Here is a 17,230-nt window from a genome sequence, read left to right on the forward strand (position 1 = left end):
AAGTATTTATATAAAATAATGCTGATTCATGTAATTATTAATAATGACTAATTTGTTGTATACAGATTCAAAATAAAGTCGAAAACAGATATATGTATAAAAAAAGATTAATGTATGCATTTATTTATTTACATATTATTCATCTATAATTAATTAAGCTACATAAGCACTTTCATATATTACTACATCTTATTTGTACAAATAAAGCATATGAAAGAGGCAAAGTACATAATAATGCATTTTATTTTTTAATTGCTGAAAATTGACAGAAAATGTTAATGTTATTTAAAAAATATCAACAGTCTGCAAATAATATTATTAAGTATTTTTATAATAATATCAATCACTATTAAATTTTACAATTTTTTTTTGAACGTATGTGTGTATATATACAAATAAAAATACATTGATTAAAGTATAATCTGCATGAATTTTTATAACCTTTATCTATAAGATATAATAAATTTATGTAACCATCAATTTTATTTTAATTAATTTATCATACATTTTTTAATAACATTAAAATTACACTTGAAGTACAATTTGTTTTGGTATAGTAAGCTGTTTATATTGTAAAATATATGTTTCTATTGAGTTGCATTTCAAGAAATATTTTTTGGCATAGTCTGTATATGCGCCTGAGCATAATCTCATTTCCAGCATATTTGCATCTTCATGTGACAACAAATTTATAACACCTGGAGGTACTCCACATATTGAAAATGTATCATAATGTGGTATCAGATTATAAAAATTTGGACTAAACATCACAATGACAGAGTTGCCAGCAATTAAAGTTTGTATTAATCGAAAAAAGAAAACGTTTTCATTTTCTTCCCTAAGAATGGTGACACCTATTGGTATACGGGTATGTATTACTTCTATCTTTGTATTGCGAAATCCCGTTATACTTTCATAGAGATATGGGCATTTCAAGCATCTGTCTACTACAGCTGCCAATCCAAGTTTGCTAAAAAGAAAAAAAGAATGGCTACAAAGTTTTCCAGAATAAACAAAAATATAGATAAGATATTATCTAGAAACATGTAAGAAATTTTTTATAATTTCGTATACCCATTATCTTTTAATATAGACACAAACTTAGATAATATTTGTATTCTAGTTTTAATAGATTTAATGCTCCAAGTTTCGAATCCTTTCTTAGCTGACTCGTAACATCTTAAAATATCATCACTATAATAACAATATATTAATTGATTAAAAGTTTAATGTATGTTTAGTTAAATTTCTTATTCAAAAATTATTGCAATTAATAAAACTAAGAAAATGTATCTGTTCATACTTTGTTGCATTTGCCCATAGACTGCCATTATACTTCCAATACTTGTGCTTTGTAGGTTTTTGCCACGTACCGTCATAAAACAAATTATAAATCGAAGTAGCGTTTTTTTCAACAGTACGTGATAAATGTATCACATTTACACTGTGTGTTACATCAGGAAATTTATTGTTGCGAATAGAAAAGAGTATGCGTGTAAAGTCACAATCTGTAGGAGGCCAAATCACGATACCACCAAAAAAATCCATATATGTATTTATGAATGTCATATGCATCTGAATGATTAACAAACAGAAACAGAAAAATCATTTTAATAAAACTTAAAACATTCTTGATAATAAATTAAGTGTCATATGATTAAAACAATATACATTAAAAAATAATGCCAAATTCTTCACAGCTACAATATTTTCTGACCATATGGATAATATTTTCATTGAAGGACTTTGACATATATTGAGTTGAACATCTTTCAATGAATAAAATGTATCAATGGGTATATTTGTAATTGAATGATAATATCTCTTTATCAGCCATAAAAATTTCTCTTTCACTTGTTCTTGCACCCATATTTTACGTAATTTATAATCAGATGTTATTCTTAAACAATTAACAACTGCATACAAGTCTGAATCCTCCAGAATTATCATTTCACCATCTGTATAAATATGTTTGGTATGAGTATATTTTGTATGAATAATCTTAATAAAGTAAAAATATTTTCATAAGTAATATACATTAAACTGATCATTTTTGAGTAATAACACCTGCATAAAACAGTGAATTATTTCATTATTGTTTAACATTGACAAACAACAAACAAGGATGAAATAATTCTATGTTATATTTTGTCAACTGTCTTTAATTAAAAAACGCCTGTATAAAAAATATGTTTATTACCTTGCATTTGGATGCAATGATCGTATAGTGCACTCATCTCAAGAATATATTCTAAATACATATTAAAAGTTTGGTGTGGTTTTTTTGGTCTAAAGTACAGAAAAAGTATATGTCTAATGTTACAAAAAGTTTGTAAAGTATTAATGTAAAAATTCTCTGTTTAATTAATATATTTTAACTTTTATGTAACAATTAATAATTATATAGAAAATAAATGTATTAATAAATAAAAATCATTTTATACAGTTACATTAAATAAGATCCCATAAGAAATCGCATATCTGCATCTTTACATATAGTAAAGAGTGTAATGACTAGAGTGTGGAATAACATGTTTTTGTCGTATGTGCTAGCTAGAAAATAAAATAAAAGTATAAGATACAAAACTTTTATAAATAACCTAATTTAATGTGTTCATTATTATCTATTATTGTTATTCATAAAAAAAACAAAGATACAAATAACACAACATCTATATATCTTTACAACTCAACTTACAAATACAATAACATTACTGAAAATAATATTACCTATGGCTTTATTATGAATACCATTAGCAAAATTAATTATATAGTCTAAAATAGTATGAATTACATCAATGTGTCTACCAATGGATGCAAAAGTCAAGAAGTGATCATTTATTATATCTGCTAGGAAGTTCAATCTAAAATAAAAACAACAAAGATTTAAGCAACTTTCAAGTTTGTTATTATTCTATTTTAAATTTATGTCTATATTTACTTCTTTTTTGTAGAAGCGTTTATTAAATTAGAATTTGCTGTCAGCAAAGATAGAGAAGATATTATAGTCGATACCTTCTAAAAATAAACATCAAAATTCACAAAAAACAGTATTACAGTGTTATACACAGAGAAACGGATCTTTCCAATATTAGTATTATATTTCATAACTTCTTAATCAGCAGACAATGTTTTGTTAAATATTTAAAAAACATCTGCTGATGGAATATATCCGCAAGACTGTATGCATTTTTATATTTCGTACATATCAATACTCACTTTTTTATTGCTTTTATTATAATCCAATTTACTATAATATTTATTTAAAACTTCTATTCGTTTCATGATTGCTAATCTGACTGAATGATATTCGTGTAAAGAAATTTAAGTTGAATTCGATCGATAGATCTGCTTGGAAAATTCACGAGACAAATTCACAGAATAAATTCACAAGGTCTTTAATGTTTTGCTAACGAATATAATATTAAAATCTAAGAAATGGGCATACTTCCGTGAAAATAAATCACATAAATGTTTAGACGTGACTTTGCAGCATCAGAACGTCCGCATTTTCTAAGTCTAAACGAAGGAGTAATTTTTGTACACACTCTTTTCGCTGCGTTTATAAAAATTATTTATTTAAAAATAAAGTACCGTGCATCATATATGTAATACCGTAGAGAAGGAGAAGCCTGAGAGTAGCCACGCGATTTTAGCTGATACGATTTTTGAAGACGCCATCTCTACAGCACTACGATGCCAACGTAGATAGAAAAATATCTTGCCCACGACTGTTGGTATACCTGGCGAAACAAATGCCGAGCGCGCGTACACGAAATCAACTTTAAATCGTCCCTAATCTAACCGTTTTTGCTCGATTGATTGATAAGTTTCGTCCTGTCGCACCGTACAGATGATATTTTACGCGAATGCAATGGGGACGAGGCGAATATCTAATTGTAGGGGCGAATAAACAGTACATATAAGTACAAATTGACTCACAGTTCGCCGATGCTCACTGGTCACTCCGTCTAGCTTCATCTTGGCCGCAGCTGTCCGCTGTAGAACATTCGAGACCCAAGATCCTCCTCACGACGATTCATCTCGATTCACACTTGGCACGAACGCGCGACTCTTCGTTTTCAGCATTCCCGGTACTCACGTGCGTCGAAAACTCGAGATACGAGGCAATGGAGAAAATGCGAAACACGATTGAACGCGACACGACTTCGCACCAATCATCGTATTCGACACGACGGATGCTGGCACGAACGCCCGACACTTCACTTCATTTTCGACACTCCGCGACACTATTGAAACACTCACTTGCGTCATAAACTCGTACGGGATGACGAAGATGCAAGTTGAAATACGCCGCGACGCCTAGCGACGCCATACCATCCTACCTAACCTTCCGACTGACCGCTGTTGCCGGCACTGCGTAGCGGCGCACTGCGCAGACGCGGTACGTGCCAGTCACGTGATCACGTGATCACGTGTTACACCGCTGTCGCCGCTACGCAGTAGCAGCAGTCGGTCGGTTAGGGAGCACGGCGGAGGGTTGCGACGGTCGCGGCGCATTTCAACTTGCATCTTGTCGTTCCGTACGAGTTTATGACGCGAGTGAGTATTTAGAGAGTGTCGAAAATGAAGTGAAATGTCGGGCGTTCGTGCCAGCATCCGTCGTGTCGGATACGATACATGATGCGAAGTCGAGTCGCGTTCAATTGTGTTTCGCATCTTCTCTGTTACCTCATATCTCGAGTTTTCGACACACGTGAATACCGGGAATGCTGAAAACGAAGGGTCGTGCGTTCGTACAAAGTGTGAATCAAGACGAACCGTCGTGAGGAGAATCTTGGGTCTAGAATGTTCGACAGTTGCGACCGAGACGAGCTGGACGAAGCAATCAGCGGCGAACAGTGATTCAATTTATTGACCCCCCTCAAGATTCAATATTCGCGCTTCATCCCGATTGTGAGATAAAAAATCAACTTCTCGCTTCTGCGCAATGCACTTGAAATGGCTCCAAGACACGATTTGTGAAAGTGAGAGATGATCGTCTGCACCGTGATGTTTTTTACCAGTTCGTAATTGATATATGTAATAATAGGAATGTTACATGTATGCGTATACCGCATGCCGGTGCTGTATTCGCTTGTCCGGTAGCCCCAGATAGCACGTGGCATGTAATACACATGTACATGCTTATAAAACGCGTGATGGATATGCGAATCGTTTTTACATGCTTTACTTCGCGGTTTCTGTTGATGAATTCATCCTCGTGAGATTACGACATGTTGAACGTTACATTTATAACACGTGTAATGAGAATATGTTTGCGTTTACACACGACATTTAAGAGAAATGATAAATCACGCGAGATAACCTTCTCATACTGTGCACATCATATTCGAAAGAGACAATCACACTCATCTCCTACCAATGGTCCCTGGAGTGTATTGTTTTTCGGCACAAATGAATTTTCTCTGGAGAGCTTACAAAGCTTATATAACGAGTAGTTAGTACCAGCTTTATCGATAGTTTATTTGTAAATTTTGCTTACGTAATTAAATACTATGTAGCGTACAAGTATATAAATGTAAAATTAAATATATATTTTCTCTGCAGCAAAGCAAAGAGACTTTGCAGGTTGGAAGTTGTATCTGTATGCAAAAAGGAAAAGAACGTTGTTGTGAAGTATGCGGAAAAGAAAGGAATTATTGTTTATGAATGGCCTCTTGTAAACGATCCAAAGGGTTTTCACATTGGAATAGTTGTCGCCTTTGGCCATCTTATACCAATAAATGTTATAAATTCATTTCCACTGTAAGTCATTTTATTTATCTCTAACATGTCCAGTCTATAAACATAGATTGTTATAATACATGAATAATGTATCTATCTTCTGTCACAGTGGTATGTTAAATATTCATGGTAGTATATTGCCACGATGGAGAGGAGCAGCTCCAACAATTTATTCCTTAATTAAAGGAGACACGCAGACAGGAATTACAGTCATAAAAGTGGCAGAAAAGTAAAGCTTTTTAAAAAATGTTTATAAAAAATATGTTTCAGCTGATAGATGAAGTGCCAGAGTATACAATATAAAGATTTCTTTCTAACACAAGATTTTATCAAATATATTATACATATTTTACATTTCTCTCTTCAACTCTTTGATAAATGAATGTCAAGAGTCATTTTTATCAGTTGAAGGATATTATAGTCTGTTCATGTTGCTTGTACTCAACATTTTTCCTTTCTCTCTCTCTCTCCCTCCAACGCCTGAATATATATTTATTTCATAAATGCAAAAATTTTTCAAGCAACGCGAACAAACCAATCTTAATATTATCTGGACTGCACCATTTAAATCGACAAACAATTCTTCAATAACTCTCTATATTACTGCAGGTTTGATACTGGAGACATAGTAACACAGGAAAAGGTTGATATTCATGCAGATGAAACTCGACCAGAATTGGATATGAAATTAGCAAAGCTGGGTGCGAATGTTTTGATTGATGTGATAGGAAAATTGCCACAAGTATTATCTTCCTCGAAATCTCAGGAAAAATCAGGCATAACATATGGTAATGTTTTTTTTGCTAAGTAACAGAAGCTCCATTCCAATACACTACCAGTACTAAAAATTTATAACATAGATAACATATACTATAGATTTTCAGTACTGATATATATCGAAACACAGCCAAGATACATCAATGTTTCAACTATTCAAATTATTCATTAATTTTTTTCTTGATGATTATACTTTGTAGCACCTAAAATTACATCAAAGATCTCTTTAGTGAAATGGGATGAGATGACGGCGAAGAATGTTTACGATCTGCAACGTGCTCTTGTAGGATTGTACCCGTTAAAAACCAAGTTGGATGGTATGACTATAAAATTGTTGGATGTCCGGCAGACGTCGAAACCGGGAGATGGAAGAGATGCGGATGTACCAGGTAATTAATCATTATTCCTGTGTGATTCGCTGCGATACTAAGTTAGTACCAAGGATTGAAAACAGTTTATTCCTAGGAAGAAAATTAATTATCTGAAAATGTAATTATTGCATATATGAAGATAAAATGTGCGTGATTAATGTGAAAAGCCTCTTCCAGGTTTCGCGAGATTTGATCGGAAAAGCAGTGTATTAGTTGTAACATGTAAAGGGCCAAGTTGGATCTCGGTAAAGAAAGTAATTGTGAAGGGTCACATAGTTATGACTGCGCTGGACTTTAGAAATGGATTTATACGGGGCAGAAAGAAAGGTTGGATATTGTTTCAGAATAATGTTACATAATTTACAGCGCTGCTTCTGACTCCAACGCTGTTGTTCTTTTGTAAACCTATGACAATTTCATTCGGAAACAGATAATAAACATTAAATTTTTATTTATACTACTTAATAGTAAAACTTAATTTAGAATGTACAAAATGTAATATTAACGCAGTGACTATTGTGAGAATAAAAAGTTACTGTTAGTGTTATATGTCAATGTCTCTTGAAATATTGAATACAATGAATCCCTTTTTGATTTTGTAATTTTGCATTTAAAATATCATATTTGTCTCATGCGAAAATATTCTTTTGTATATTCCATTTATTCCTTGTTATATAATTTATTTAATATTTTTTTGTAGAATTGCTGTATAAAACTACAAAGCATTATGAAAAAATTAGTAAAAGAAATAAGTAAGAAATAAGTAGCGCGAACCATGTGCTAAAATTCAAATAAATCAGTTTTTTTTTAAGTGAAATTAGTAGATTTTCATAGAATTCGTTTTTTTTTCTTTAAATTATACAGCAAAGTTTTTTTCTCTTCTATGTTTTCGTACTTTACAAAAAAACAGAATAACACTGAATGCCTTATTTATAAACGTAGAATTGGAGCTGCAGATAGAAAATTGTTGATATTAAGTCTCAGTTTCAGAGGCCTGAAATGAAAGAAATATTTTTATCTATAAAAATCTCTTTCTTTTATTATGTTTAATGTGCCAATGGTATATATCCACATTGACAATATTAAGCGGAAGACACAAAATGGAGTTCAGAATACTTCAAGACATTATTCTAGTTTGCTGCACATCATAAAATAATAATAAATATAATAATTTAATTTGCATTAGACAAAAAATTCTCTGTCCTTATTCCCCTGGAATATTAATTTTTGCATTCTCATAAGACGACGTATTTGTCCTTTCTGTTTGATTCACCTCGTGAAACCAGCTCAATCAATTTAATCATGTACATTTCAGATTAAAGTACTTTATATTTTGTCAGAGATTTAGTTTATTGTCTCTATTAGTTGTCGATGTATGTGATTTACTATTCGTTCTATTAAGTATTGTATGCTGAATAGAAAGACAAAAAATTACTATAAAAAAATAGTTTCTTTTATATTATACCACTATTAAAAATGTCTATGTATGTGTATACAAACGAAATAGAAAGTACGTCAATCTGGCATTTAAAAATATTGATGTTTATGAACAGTAAAAATTTATGAACTTACACTAGGATCGCAGTCGGCACAGTGCCACGAATAGCCTCTCCTTTTTGGAGATTTTTTCACTGGAGGATCTAAGCACGTAAAGTGATAGCATTTCTTACATTCGTCGCACCTAGAACAGATATAGTTCATAAATGCGTAATGTAGAATTAATTATAACGTCTTTTAATTACAGAATTATGGAGTGCCTATAGTTTCAAGATTCTAATTATCATTAATTGTAATTCGTAATACTAACATAACGAGATTTTGATTGGTGCCGGAAGTATCACAGACATTACACTGCGTCATAAGGTCCGTATCTTTCCCTCTCTTCGTTCCCGTCGACAGTCGACTACTGCTATTCACGGATACATTCACGGGAGGCACATTTGTAGCCGGAGGTGGTACAGGTGGCGGTGGCAATGTAATTTCAGTGCTTGATGATGCTACGAACATTTGCGGGCTTGATTCCGAGTCTGTGTGTCCTTCCGGTCGACGAATCGGCTTTATCTGTATTTAAGTAATTAACGTTATCAACATTCAAATATACATATTTTACATCAATCTAATGATATAGTAGAAAAATAACAAATACTTTTATTGTGATCCTTCTGTGAATCTCTGGATGGCTTTGAACTTCTGGATTCTCTATATCTAAACTTTTTCTTTTATGCTTTCTTTTTCTCTGTTTGATCCCAGTTATCGGATCCGGGGAATATCTTTTATGCTTTTCCCTAAAAAAAATATGAAGTATTTATATACTAAATACTATTGATTTTTACAAATATGATATATGTACGTGTATAAATTATTTCTTCAGACTATTTCACATACATACCTTCTTCTTTTTTTTCCACTTCTTTGAGAAACCACTTCCGTTCCATCCGCTGAAGCTACCATATATTCTGGTGATCCTTCTCTTATGGTGATATTATTAACAGATTGCTGATTGTACACCGATTCTTGTGTAAGTTCTACGGATGACGGTTGAGGTCCCATTGGTTTAATAGTTAGCTGTAATAATATATTCGCTTATGCATATAAACGTCAAGCTAAATCTTCACATTTATTTATTTATAAAATAAATACCTTTGGTGTTGTTGTATGTGTGTCAGGAGTAACGTTCGATACATTACTGGTAGAATTTTTGGATGTAGTAGGCGTGCTTGGTATGATAGTTGCTTGCACTTCCTGCAGCGGTGTAGGTGTCGAGTTAGCCTCATCCTTACAATGCCTCAGTTTGCGTGGTGCTGAAGTATCCACACGTTCCACTTCTGATCCCGAGGATTCCTTATCGCATTCGGAACATTGCCTACAAATTATATTAGACAATTTAATAAAATAATTGAAATGTTTAAAATTAATGTTTTTATACATACCATCCCATCTGTCTTGTTTTCTTAGGCATCCGCGTCAAAGGCGGACTCAAACAAGATAGGTGATAGTGCAAATGGCACGTGTCGCATTTAGCAAGAAGATGTTGATTAGTCGATCGTCTACAAATGCCGCATTGATGTCGCAAAGTTGTCAGCTCGCTTTTGTGATTTTGTTCTTGCGCTTGACTGCTCAACACTCTACCTTCGCGTATACCTTCGGCACCTTTACCTACGAGGAGCGGAAATCCAACACCCATTTTCAAGGCAGCAGCCGTAGGCACGCCTAATCCTGTACCTGTAGAAAATTTTTCATGTATTAATTTAGTTTAAATTTATTAATAGATTTATTAAAGATTTCAGTATTATAACTTACCAAGCGTGGGTGCTATTCTTGGTTTCACCAAATCGGTGATTGATGGCAGAGGCTTCACGAAACCGGCACTTTTAAGTACTTGATGATACAACTCGATCTTTTCTTTCAGCGTCACATTCACTCTAATCTGTTCCTCATTATCCTTCATCACCTCATCATATTTTTTGTCTAGTCTCTGTTGTTCGTTCAATAACTGCGAGTTGATGTCGAGAAGTTCTTGCAGCCGTCTCTTCATTGACGTCACGCGTAAATTACGATCCAAATAATAACCAATAAATTCTACACTGAAAGCGGGAGCGATATGCCATTTTTTCCTAACATCGACCAATGCCACTAACTGAGACTCTTGTGCTTCCAGTGCAGCTGTATCTACGCCCATTAATTCAGCCTTTTTTGCCAATTGTCGGCAAGCGGAAGCAGATGTAGTTAATAAACGTGGCATTTTTTGCGTAGGTACTACAATTAACTTATATTTAGAATATACTTAAAAATGTACTTAAGAATAAATTCGAAAGAAAATATCAGCTTACCCCATGGTGGTGGACGCGACGACTTGTGAGCTAAATACTTGTGTCTGTGTTTGGCCAATTTTCTTTGAATCCTACGTTGCTCGTCCGAATCTAAATGATTCGGTTGCTTCAACATCTGCTGCCGATACTGTGCGCGCATTTGTAAAGCCAGCCAATTACGTCTACGTCTACGAACGAGAGATTTATCGGAGTGCAATTTGCAATGTGCATAGAATGGATCAGCTTGATCGACTTCTTCACTGTGTGCTTCAGACAGTAAACCTTCTCTTTGCGCACTGTAAAAATAATGTCTCGCTTTTTATATTTGTAGCATGAATTTTGACAAATATTTAGACAAAAATATTACCAAGTCACGTGAAAATATGTATGACACATTCCGGCATCGCATTCGATGCATACACCTGTACGTGCGTAACACGAATCCTCACATAAAGAACATGTTTTTGCACCCCACTTGCTGTATGCCATTTCGAATAATGTTACGCTCGATAAACGATCAACCTAAAATATATACATATTAAATTAATGTATAAATTATAAATAGGCAAAACTATATAAAACACAATTACACAGTAAGATATTCACTTACTTCACCGAAAGCAACACCAGGCACATAAAGGGCACATACTAAATGAACCCACTTTCCGACATCTGTTTCTTTAAAAATTCCACCTTTGTTAGGACAGAGCTCACATGATGGATTTTCGATTCCTGCGCTACAAGCTTCACAAAACCACGGCGCTGATTGGCACAAGGAATCGGTGCTGGAAAAACTTTCCACATCAGATACTCCATAACAACCTAAAATAATTTTTGCTTGTAAAAAACATGTATAAAAAAGTTTTTTAAATAAGTGTATTAATATTTTTAATTAATATACCTTCGTGAACGCTGACTCCACAACCATCGCATTCAACAATCTCGTTTATATCGTCACTCCTATCTCCTAAGCAGCCACAGCAAATTAGGACTTTACTTAGTTTATCATCGAGAGGAGCACCTTTTAGAGCTTGCTGACGAGCTTGTTCAATCACATCTCCCACAGTTAAATTAGTACCATCTTTTCCTCTTAATAATGGATCTCCCAACGAATCGTCAGAATCTTCAGATGCATCTTCCTCTTCAATAACAAAAAATATTAAACAACAAAGCCTATCTATCATTATGAATCAAATGAAATCAAATGAAATTGTTGAAACAGTATTTTTTAATTAACAACATAATTATATCATAATAAAATATTTTTATATTCTAAGGAAAATAATATTGTTTACACAATATAGTTATTCTAAATATAATTTTATAAAATTATCAATATATGTCTATTTGTATTTGAATTTCTTAGATTTGTAATGTTTTTCAATACTTCATAAATATTCAAATCTGAATCGAATAATTCACATGTTTCTAATATATTGCAGTATATATTATAATTTGTTTCTGCGATGCCTTTTTACATTACTTTCTTTTAATATTAGCTTACCTTTCCCATTAGAGTCCACAGAATCGTCGTCTGACTCTTCGCAATGATCCTCAATCCTAAAATCACTGTCATCTGAGCTCTCACCAAGATCGAAGTCGAGCAAAGACTGCTGCGCCGATTCAACCGGCTTTACCCTTCTCTTCTTAGGGTCCCTTTCAACTGTAAAGAGCAATTAATTGATTTTTCCTGGATACAATATCTAAATATATTTTATTACAAGAGAACTTTTATAAATGTTGCCAATTCACATAAAAACAATATGTAGAAATATTTAATTATTAGTAACGCACAAGAAAATTACAATAACTTGAAATTTCTATGAAAATATATACAAGCAGTTTTAGGTTATGCTTGCTTAATTTGCCTGAACATACATGTGCTAGTCATGATGCTTCTAATATCTGGGGAAGCTTCTAATCAAAATCAAAGTACTTTCTCGTAGCCCGACTTGTCTTTCTCGATATAGTTTTCATCAAATATTCTAACGCATTAACGTCACTACATTTTCAGAGTTTCTCTCGTCGTAAGCACGCCACTCGCACAGAGCACAATACGCTGCATACGCATCATACGCACTGTACGCGCGCGCGTTGCAATGCCGATAATACGTTAGGTTAATTTTACGTGTCAGCAAATGAGGTTGCCATAATAATAAAGTAGTTATTATGGTTATTATCATGCATGCACAAAGGGTAAACCATGTTGTTATTATCGTAATGCTGACATAGATTTAATAATGCATCGATTGCAATAACACAACTAACGAATAAACAAACACACGCAGACAGGCAAGCGCGCGCGCGCGCGCGCGCACGTCACCCACAGCACTGTGGTAGAAATATAATGGATATTAATATACTTGCAGGATATGTAATCTGCTGCAATGCATTTAGTACATGCATTCATCAAATAATATGACTAACATTATTTATGTTTGTTTAATAATTTGAGCGATAATTCTACAATAGTTGTAACATCATTAAAGATGGGAAAAAAATTAAAGATATGTACAAGTGTTTAAATGTGACAGAAATATGTGACAAGCTAATATAAAAAAATCTTTAATTAACTCTAGAATGCTACTTGTATTTTTCTGATGTAAAAATTCACTCATATAATTAAGAATTAAAAAAAAACTTTTTTACCTTACAGGTTACAAGGTGATGAAATAATTGAACTAACCCTATTTTAGTATCAAAAAATCTTAATAAATATCATTTTAAACTATGAAACTTTTAATAACTAAAGCTGCTCACATGAATTAGCACCTGAGTGAAAAATCCCCCAGGTGCAGTGGCACTTTAGGATTAATTCATATTATTCACAAGTAATTGTATGTCACTTGTTAGCTTATAAGACATTGTATGAATAACCCTACTGGTATTTAATCACTGCAATTTACGTATTTGTCTTATACAAGTGGCTGAACGTGCTGCAAGTTTTCTCATTATCCTAGATTAACGTCACACTCTCTGTTCCAGCAGATCGACGGGCCGAAAAACGAAGCAATCGTCGCTACCTCCGGTTTTTGAGAATGCCGAGGAAGTCGCAAGAAGAAGAGTACGCAGGGATTCCGAGCACGCGAGCTATTTTGTACTCCATCGTCGTCAACGTCTCAATTGTTCTTCGCAGGCCAGAGCGTGGTGATACATGGTTTCCCTTCGTGTCTACGGGACACAAGCGCGAAAATTACTCGCGGAGCACACCAGAGATAACTTACTCATCGTTTTGTACAGGAATCCAACGTCGTCGTCCTGCGACATTTCCTCGTTCGTTGCACGAATTCCGCACACGAGGTTAAAACGAAAGATTCCTGGGCTGCTCCCTCGGGCGACGTATTCACGCCTGTTCGGCGTCCCGCGGGGATTCGCCGCCTCGAGAGCAGGTCGAAGTTCGCAGGTCGATATCGAGCGATCGCGGGGAGACCGAATTGTTTTGTCACCCGGCACTGATCCTGACCGCAACGGCGTCCATACACCCGACGACGCGGCGCCGACGCGCCATGATGCACTTTGCACGAGTCCTTTCGCGGGAAGTTCAACTTTCACTTGTCGACGCGCGCGATGGAAGAATTCACGCTAAAATGTTTGTACGAGCAACGAGATGACCACAACGAGGAGTCTTCGTGCAGCTTTAAATTTTCATAACTTCTGTATTTCCATGATTGATCTGTGAAAAAAAAATAAAACGTAAGAATTATGAATTTAGTACATACTAAGAGTATACATTGTACCGAGTTTTTGAGACAGTTGGATCTCTTTCCTTTTAAAGTTCCATTTAACTGTTGAGATTGTTGTTTTAACAAAATTTCACTTTTTACTTTTAATTTGTATACAAAAAAATATCATTCTCTTGATAAGGAAAATAATTACTCAATTTTTAGTTTTCTTCTTTTAAATTACGGTTGTCTTTGTAAAGAAAATTTTTTTAAAATTAATCTTAAAATTCACTTATCATTTATTCTCGAAACAAGAAATATTCGCTTAAAATAAACTTCTGTGTGTACACAGAAAGATATATATTTGAATTAAGTAAATATTATTTGTTTCAAATATTTTAATAAGTTCATGTATCCGCAAATCTATCATAAGTTATTGTAAGCATCAATTTATTTAAAATATATTCTGAATTCTAGTAATTTATTATTTCAATCAAAAATATTAAATTAAAACAAAAATTCAATTTGTTTCTGCCTTTTCTTCAATACAAGTTTGTATTCTTCAAAAGAGTATAAATTCTTTTTTTCATTATAATTATTTTTTAAAAATTTGTGATAAATATATTTTAAGATAATTATCACAAAAATATTCTTTGTCAAAGATTAATTACAAGAAAAAAAAGTAAATTGAGCAAATGTTGTTTTCTTAGCAATAGAATTTACATTTTTCTGTGTGTACGGATTAGAAGAATTAATTACTATGATAGATATATGTTATAAATTAATTTTAATATTTACTTGTAAAATTTTAGAATTGACTCACAGCTGGTATATGTACTCGATGTTACAAAAAAATGTTTATTAAATTCTTCAACTTTCAATTTTACAAAACTTCTTTAGTTTAATAACTAAAAAAGTTTAATAAATTTATATAAATATACAGCACAATCAAGATTACACACACTTCACTCAAAATGTATTTATGTTTAACTTATTATTGTTTTATAAATTGAAAGTTGAGGATTTTATCTTAAAATACTCGGGTACACAGAAGTATTTATATTTCTAACGATATATGTGAACATATCAAATAAATTTTTTATTAAATACTGTATTTGTGAACCTAATAAAAAAGCATTTTCATTATGACAACTTTTATCAAGATATTAATGTCGTTTTGTATTGGCGCCAAGTGTTACAGCAAACTTATCGAGATACGAGTAGCGGCTAACTTCATACCGACGCGCACCGCGCCGGTCCCGCCACTGACGCTCGTCCAACGCGGGAAGAGGGACGCGAGAAGAGTGTCGCGATTAAAATCACACGAAAATGCATTCCAAGTATCTCGCTACATGTTCTATTCATCGTTGAATCGGAGACGCACAGCGAGCGAGTCTGAGGGATATCGAGATTTGGATCATAAACGCCGATTTCCCTCGATATCCGCTTGTGTAAAATTCAGTTCCCCCAGCAGGTAAAAATGCATGTACGATATACTACAATAACAGCAACGTACTCGCGCTTCGCAGAATTCGAAAGAAATATGCCTTGCGCTCTCTTTACGAGCGAAAATGTCTCATTGCAGTAATGATGATGCTCTCTCATTTTCCGCAGATTCAGACGCGGCCTGCGTTACTCGGGGCGAATCGACAATGGACCGACGCCATCGATGCGCCATTTTGCCGCGCATTCACGAGTTTGGCAAGAACGCGCGCTTCTCGCTGACAATGAGAATTGTGCGAAGGGACAATCGCGGATCGAGCGTTTCTGTCCTTCGTAACTGAGAACCGTCGAAATGAAGACGACTTGGCCCCGTGATACCGATTTACGTCGATGCAGAACGAATTACATCTCCCTGAAGTAAGTGAGCGAAGCGCGCGACCGTTGCGTTCGTACCTGCACGCGCGATGCAAAAATTGAATCGAGCTAGAGAGAAAATGTGTGTGCGGTCAAAAATACATTTACTAATATGTTCAAGCACATTAATTAGATTTTTCATTAAATACGTGTATTTCTAAACCTATTAAAGAAGCATTTTTATTACGACAATTTTTGTCGAGATACTTATGTTGTTATACGTTGGCGACAGTGATACAGTGAACTTAGCCGAGCAGCGAGACAGGAGTAGCGGCTAAGTTCGTAGCGACGCGCGGCGCGTCGAACCGCCAATGGCGCTCGTCCGACGCGGGAGGAGGGACGCGAGGAAAGTGTCGCGATTAAAATCATACGAAAATGCATTCCGTGCGTCACGCTACAGGGTCCATTTATCGTAGAATCGAAGACGCACGGCGAGCGAGTCTGCAGGATATCAAGATTTAGCTCGTAAACGCCGATTTCCCTCGATATCCACTTGTGGGAAATTCAGTTCCCCGAGCAGGTAAAAGTTCATATACGATATGCTACATTAGAGAAACGTACTCGCACTTTGCAAAATTCGAAAGAAATGTGCCTTGCGCTCTTGTCGCGAGCGAAAATGTTTCGCAGTAATTATGGTTCTCTTTCTTTTTCCGCAGATAACCGCGGCCAACGTTACTCGGGACGAACCGACAATGGACCGACGCCGCGCCGCTGACGCGCCATGCGTTTTGGCGGGAACGAGTTCACAAGTTTGGTGGGAACAAGCGCGATCGCGCGATTTTCGCTGAAAATTGCGCGGAGGGACAATCGCGGATCGAGCGCTTCTACTCTCCGTAGCTGAGGACGCCTGAATGGAGACGACTTGGCCCCAAGATGCCCATTTACGTCGAGGTACAACGGATTACATCCCTTTCAGGTAAGCCAGCGAGGCGCGATTCTTTGCGCTCGCACGATGCAAAAATTGAATCGAGCTAGAGAGAAATGTTTTCACACGAGCGAGATTGGT

At 34.7% G+C, this 17,230-nt stretch overlaps 3 protein-coding genes across 15 annotated transcripts; 1 reads left to right on the top strand and 2 right to left on the bottom strand.

Annotated features, from left to right (window-relative positions):
- Positions 1-91: 91 nt before the first annotated feature.
- On the bottom strand, positions 92-4,463 carry LOC105200524. 11 transcript variants are annotated; one of them, XM_039451018.1, is made up of 11 exons: positions 3,595-3,923; positions 3,449-3,519; positions 3,220-3,348; positions 2,942-3,018; positions 2,731-2,864; positions 2,451-2,553; positions 2,201-2,289; positions 1,672-1,958; positions 1,304-1,575; positions 1,075-1,194; positions 465-970 (listed from the first exon to the last, which is right to left on the bottom strand). In XM_039451018.1, the coding sequence occupies exons 3-11, from the start codon at positions 3,283-3,285 to the stop codon at positions 526-528; spliced, it is 1,593 nt and encodes a 530-aa protein (XP_039306952.1). In that variant the 5' UTR covers positions 3,286-3,348; positions 3,449-3,519; positions 3,595-3,923; the 3' UTR covers positions 465-525. The 11 variants fall into 11 exon arrangements, with proteins under 11 accessions (XP_039306955.1, XP_039306952.1, XP_025990156.1 ...); XM_026134371.2 differs by having other exon boundaries at positions 3,449-3,923; XM_039451017.1 differs by having other exon boundaries at positions 3,220-3,351; positions 3,449-3,923.
- Positions 4,464-4,941: 478 nt separating this feature from the next.
- LOC105200521 (methionyl-tRNA formyltransferase, mitochondrial) lies at positions 4,942-7,356 on the top strand. The gene is made up of 6 exons (XM_011168128.3): positions 4,942-5,461; positions 5,572-5,769; positions 5,858-5,977; positions 6,358-6,536; positions 6,726-6,914; positions 7,074-7,356. The coding sequence occupies exons 1-6, from the start codon at positions 5,238-5,240 to the stop codon at positions 7,253-7,255; spliced, it is 1,092 nt and encodes a 363-aa protein (XP_011166430.2). The 5' UTR covers positions 4,942-5,237; the 3' UTR covers positions 7,256-7,356.
- Positions 5,762-14,209, bottom strand: LOC105200522 (PHD finger protein 14). 3 transcript variants are annotated; one of them, XM_039451005.1, is made up of 14 exons: positions 13,930-14,209; positions 12,210-12,368; positions 11,607-11,846; positions 11,316-11,527; positions 11,073-11,227; positions 10,727-11,001; positions 10,197-10,652; positions 9,827-10,118; positions 9,537-9,759; positions 9,286-9,461; positions 9,043-9,181; positions 8,704-8,957; positions 8,469-8,577; positions 5,762-6,986 (listed from the first exon to the last, which is right to left on the bottom strand). In XM_039451005.1, exons 1-14 carry the CDS (start codon positions 13,970-13,972, stop codon positions 6,981-6,983), a joined length of 2,739 nt encoding a protein of 912 aa, XP_039306939.1. In that variant the 5' UTR covers positions 13,973-14,209; the 3' UTR covers positions 5,762-6,980. The 3 variants fall into 3 exon arrangements, with proteins under 3 accessions (XP_039306939.1, XP_011166432.1, XP_011166433.1); XM_011168130.3 differs by lacking the exon at positions 5,762-6,986 and adding an exon at positions 7,697-7,890; XM_011168131.3 differs by lacking the exons at positions 5,762-6,986; positions 13,930-14,209 and adding exons at positions 7,697-7,890; positions 12,584-12,991.
- Positions 14,210-17,230: the final 3,021 nt, after the last annotated feature.

The sequence above is a fragment of the Solenopsis invicta genome, chromosome 6, assembly GCF_016802725.1.
Source record: "Solenopsis invicta isolate M01_SB chromosome 6, UNIL_Sinv_3.0, whole genome shotgun sequence".
NCBI classification, from domain to species: domain Eukaryota; kingdom Metazoa; phylum Arthropoda; class Insecta; order Hymenoptera; family Formicidae; genus Solenopsis; species Solenopsis invicta.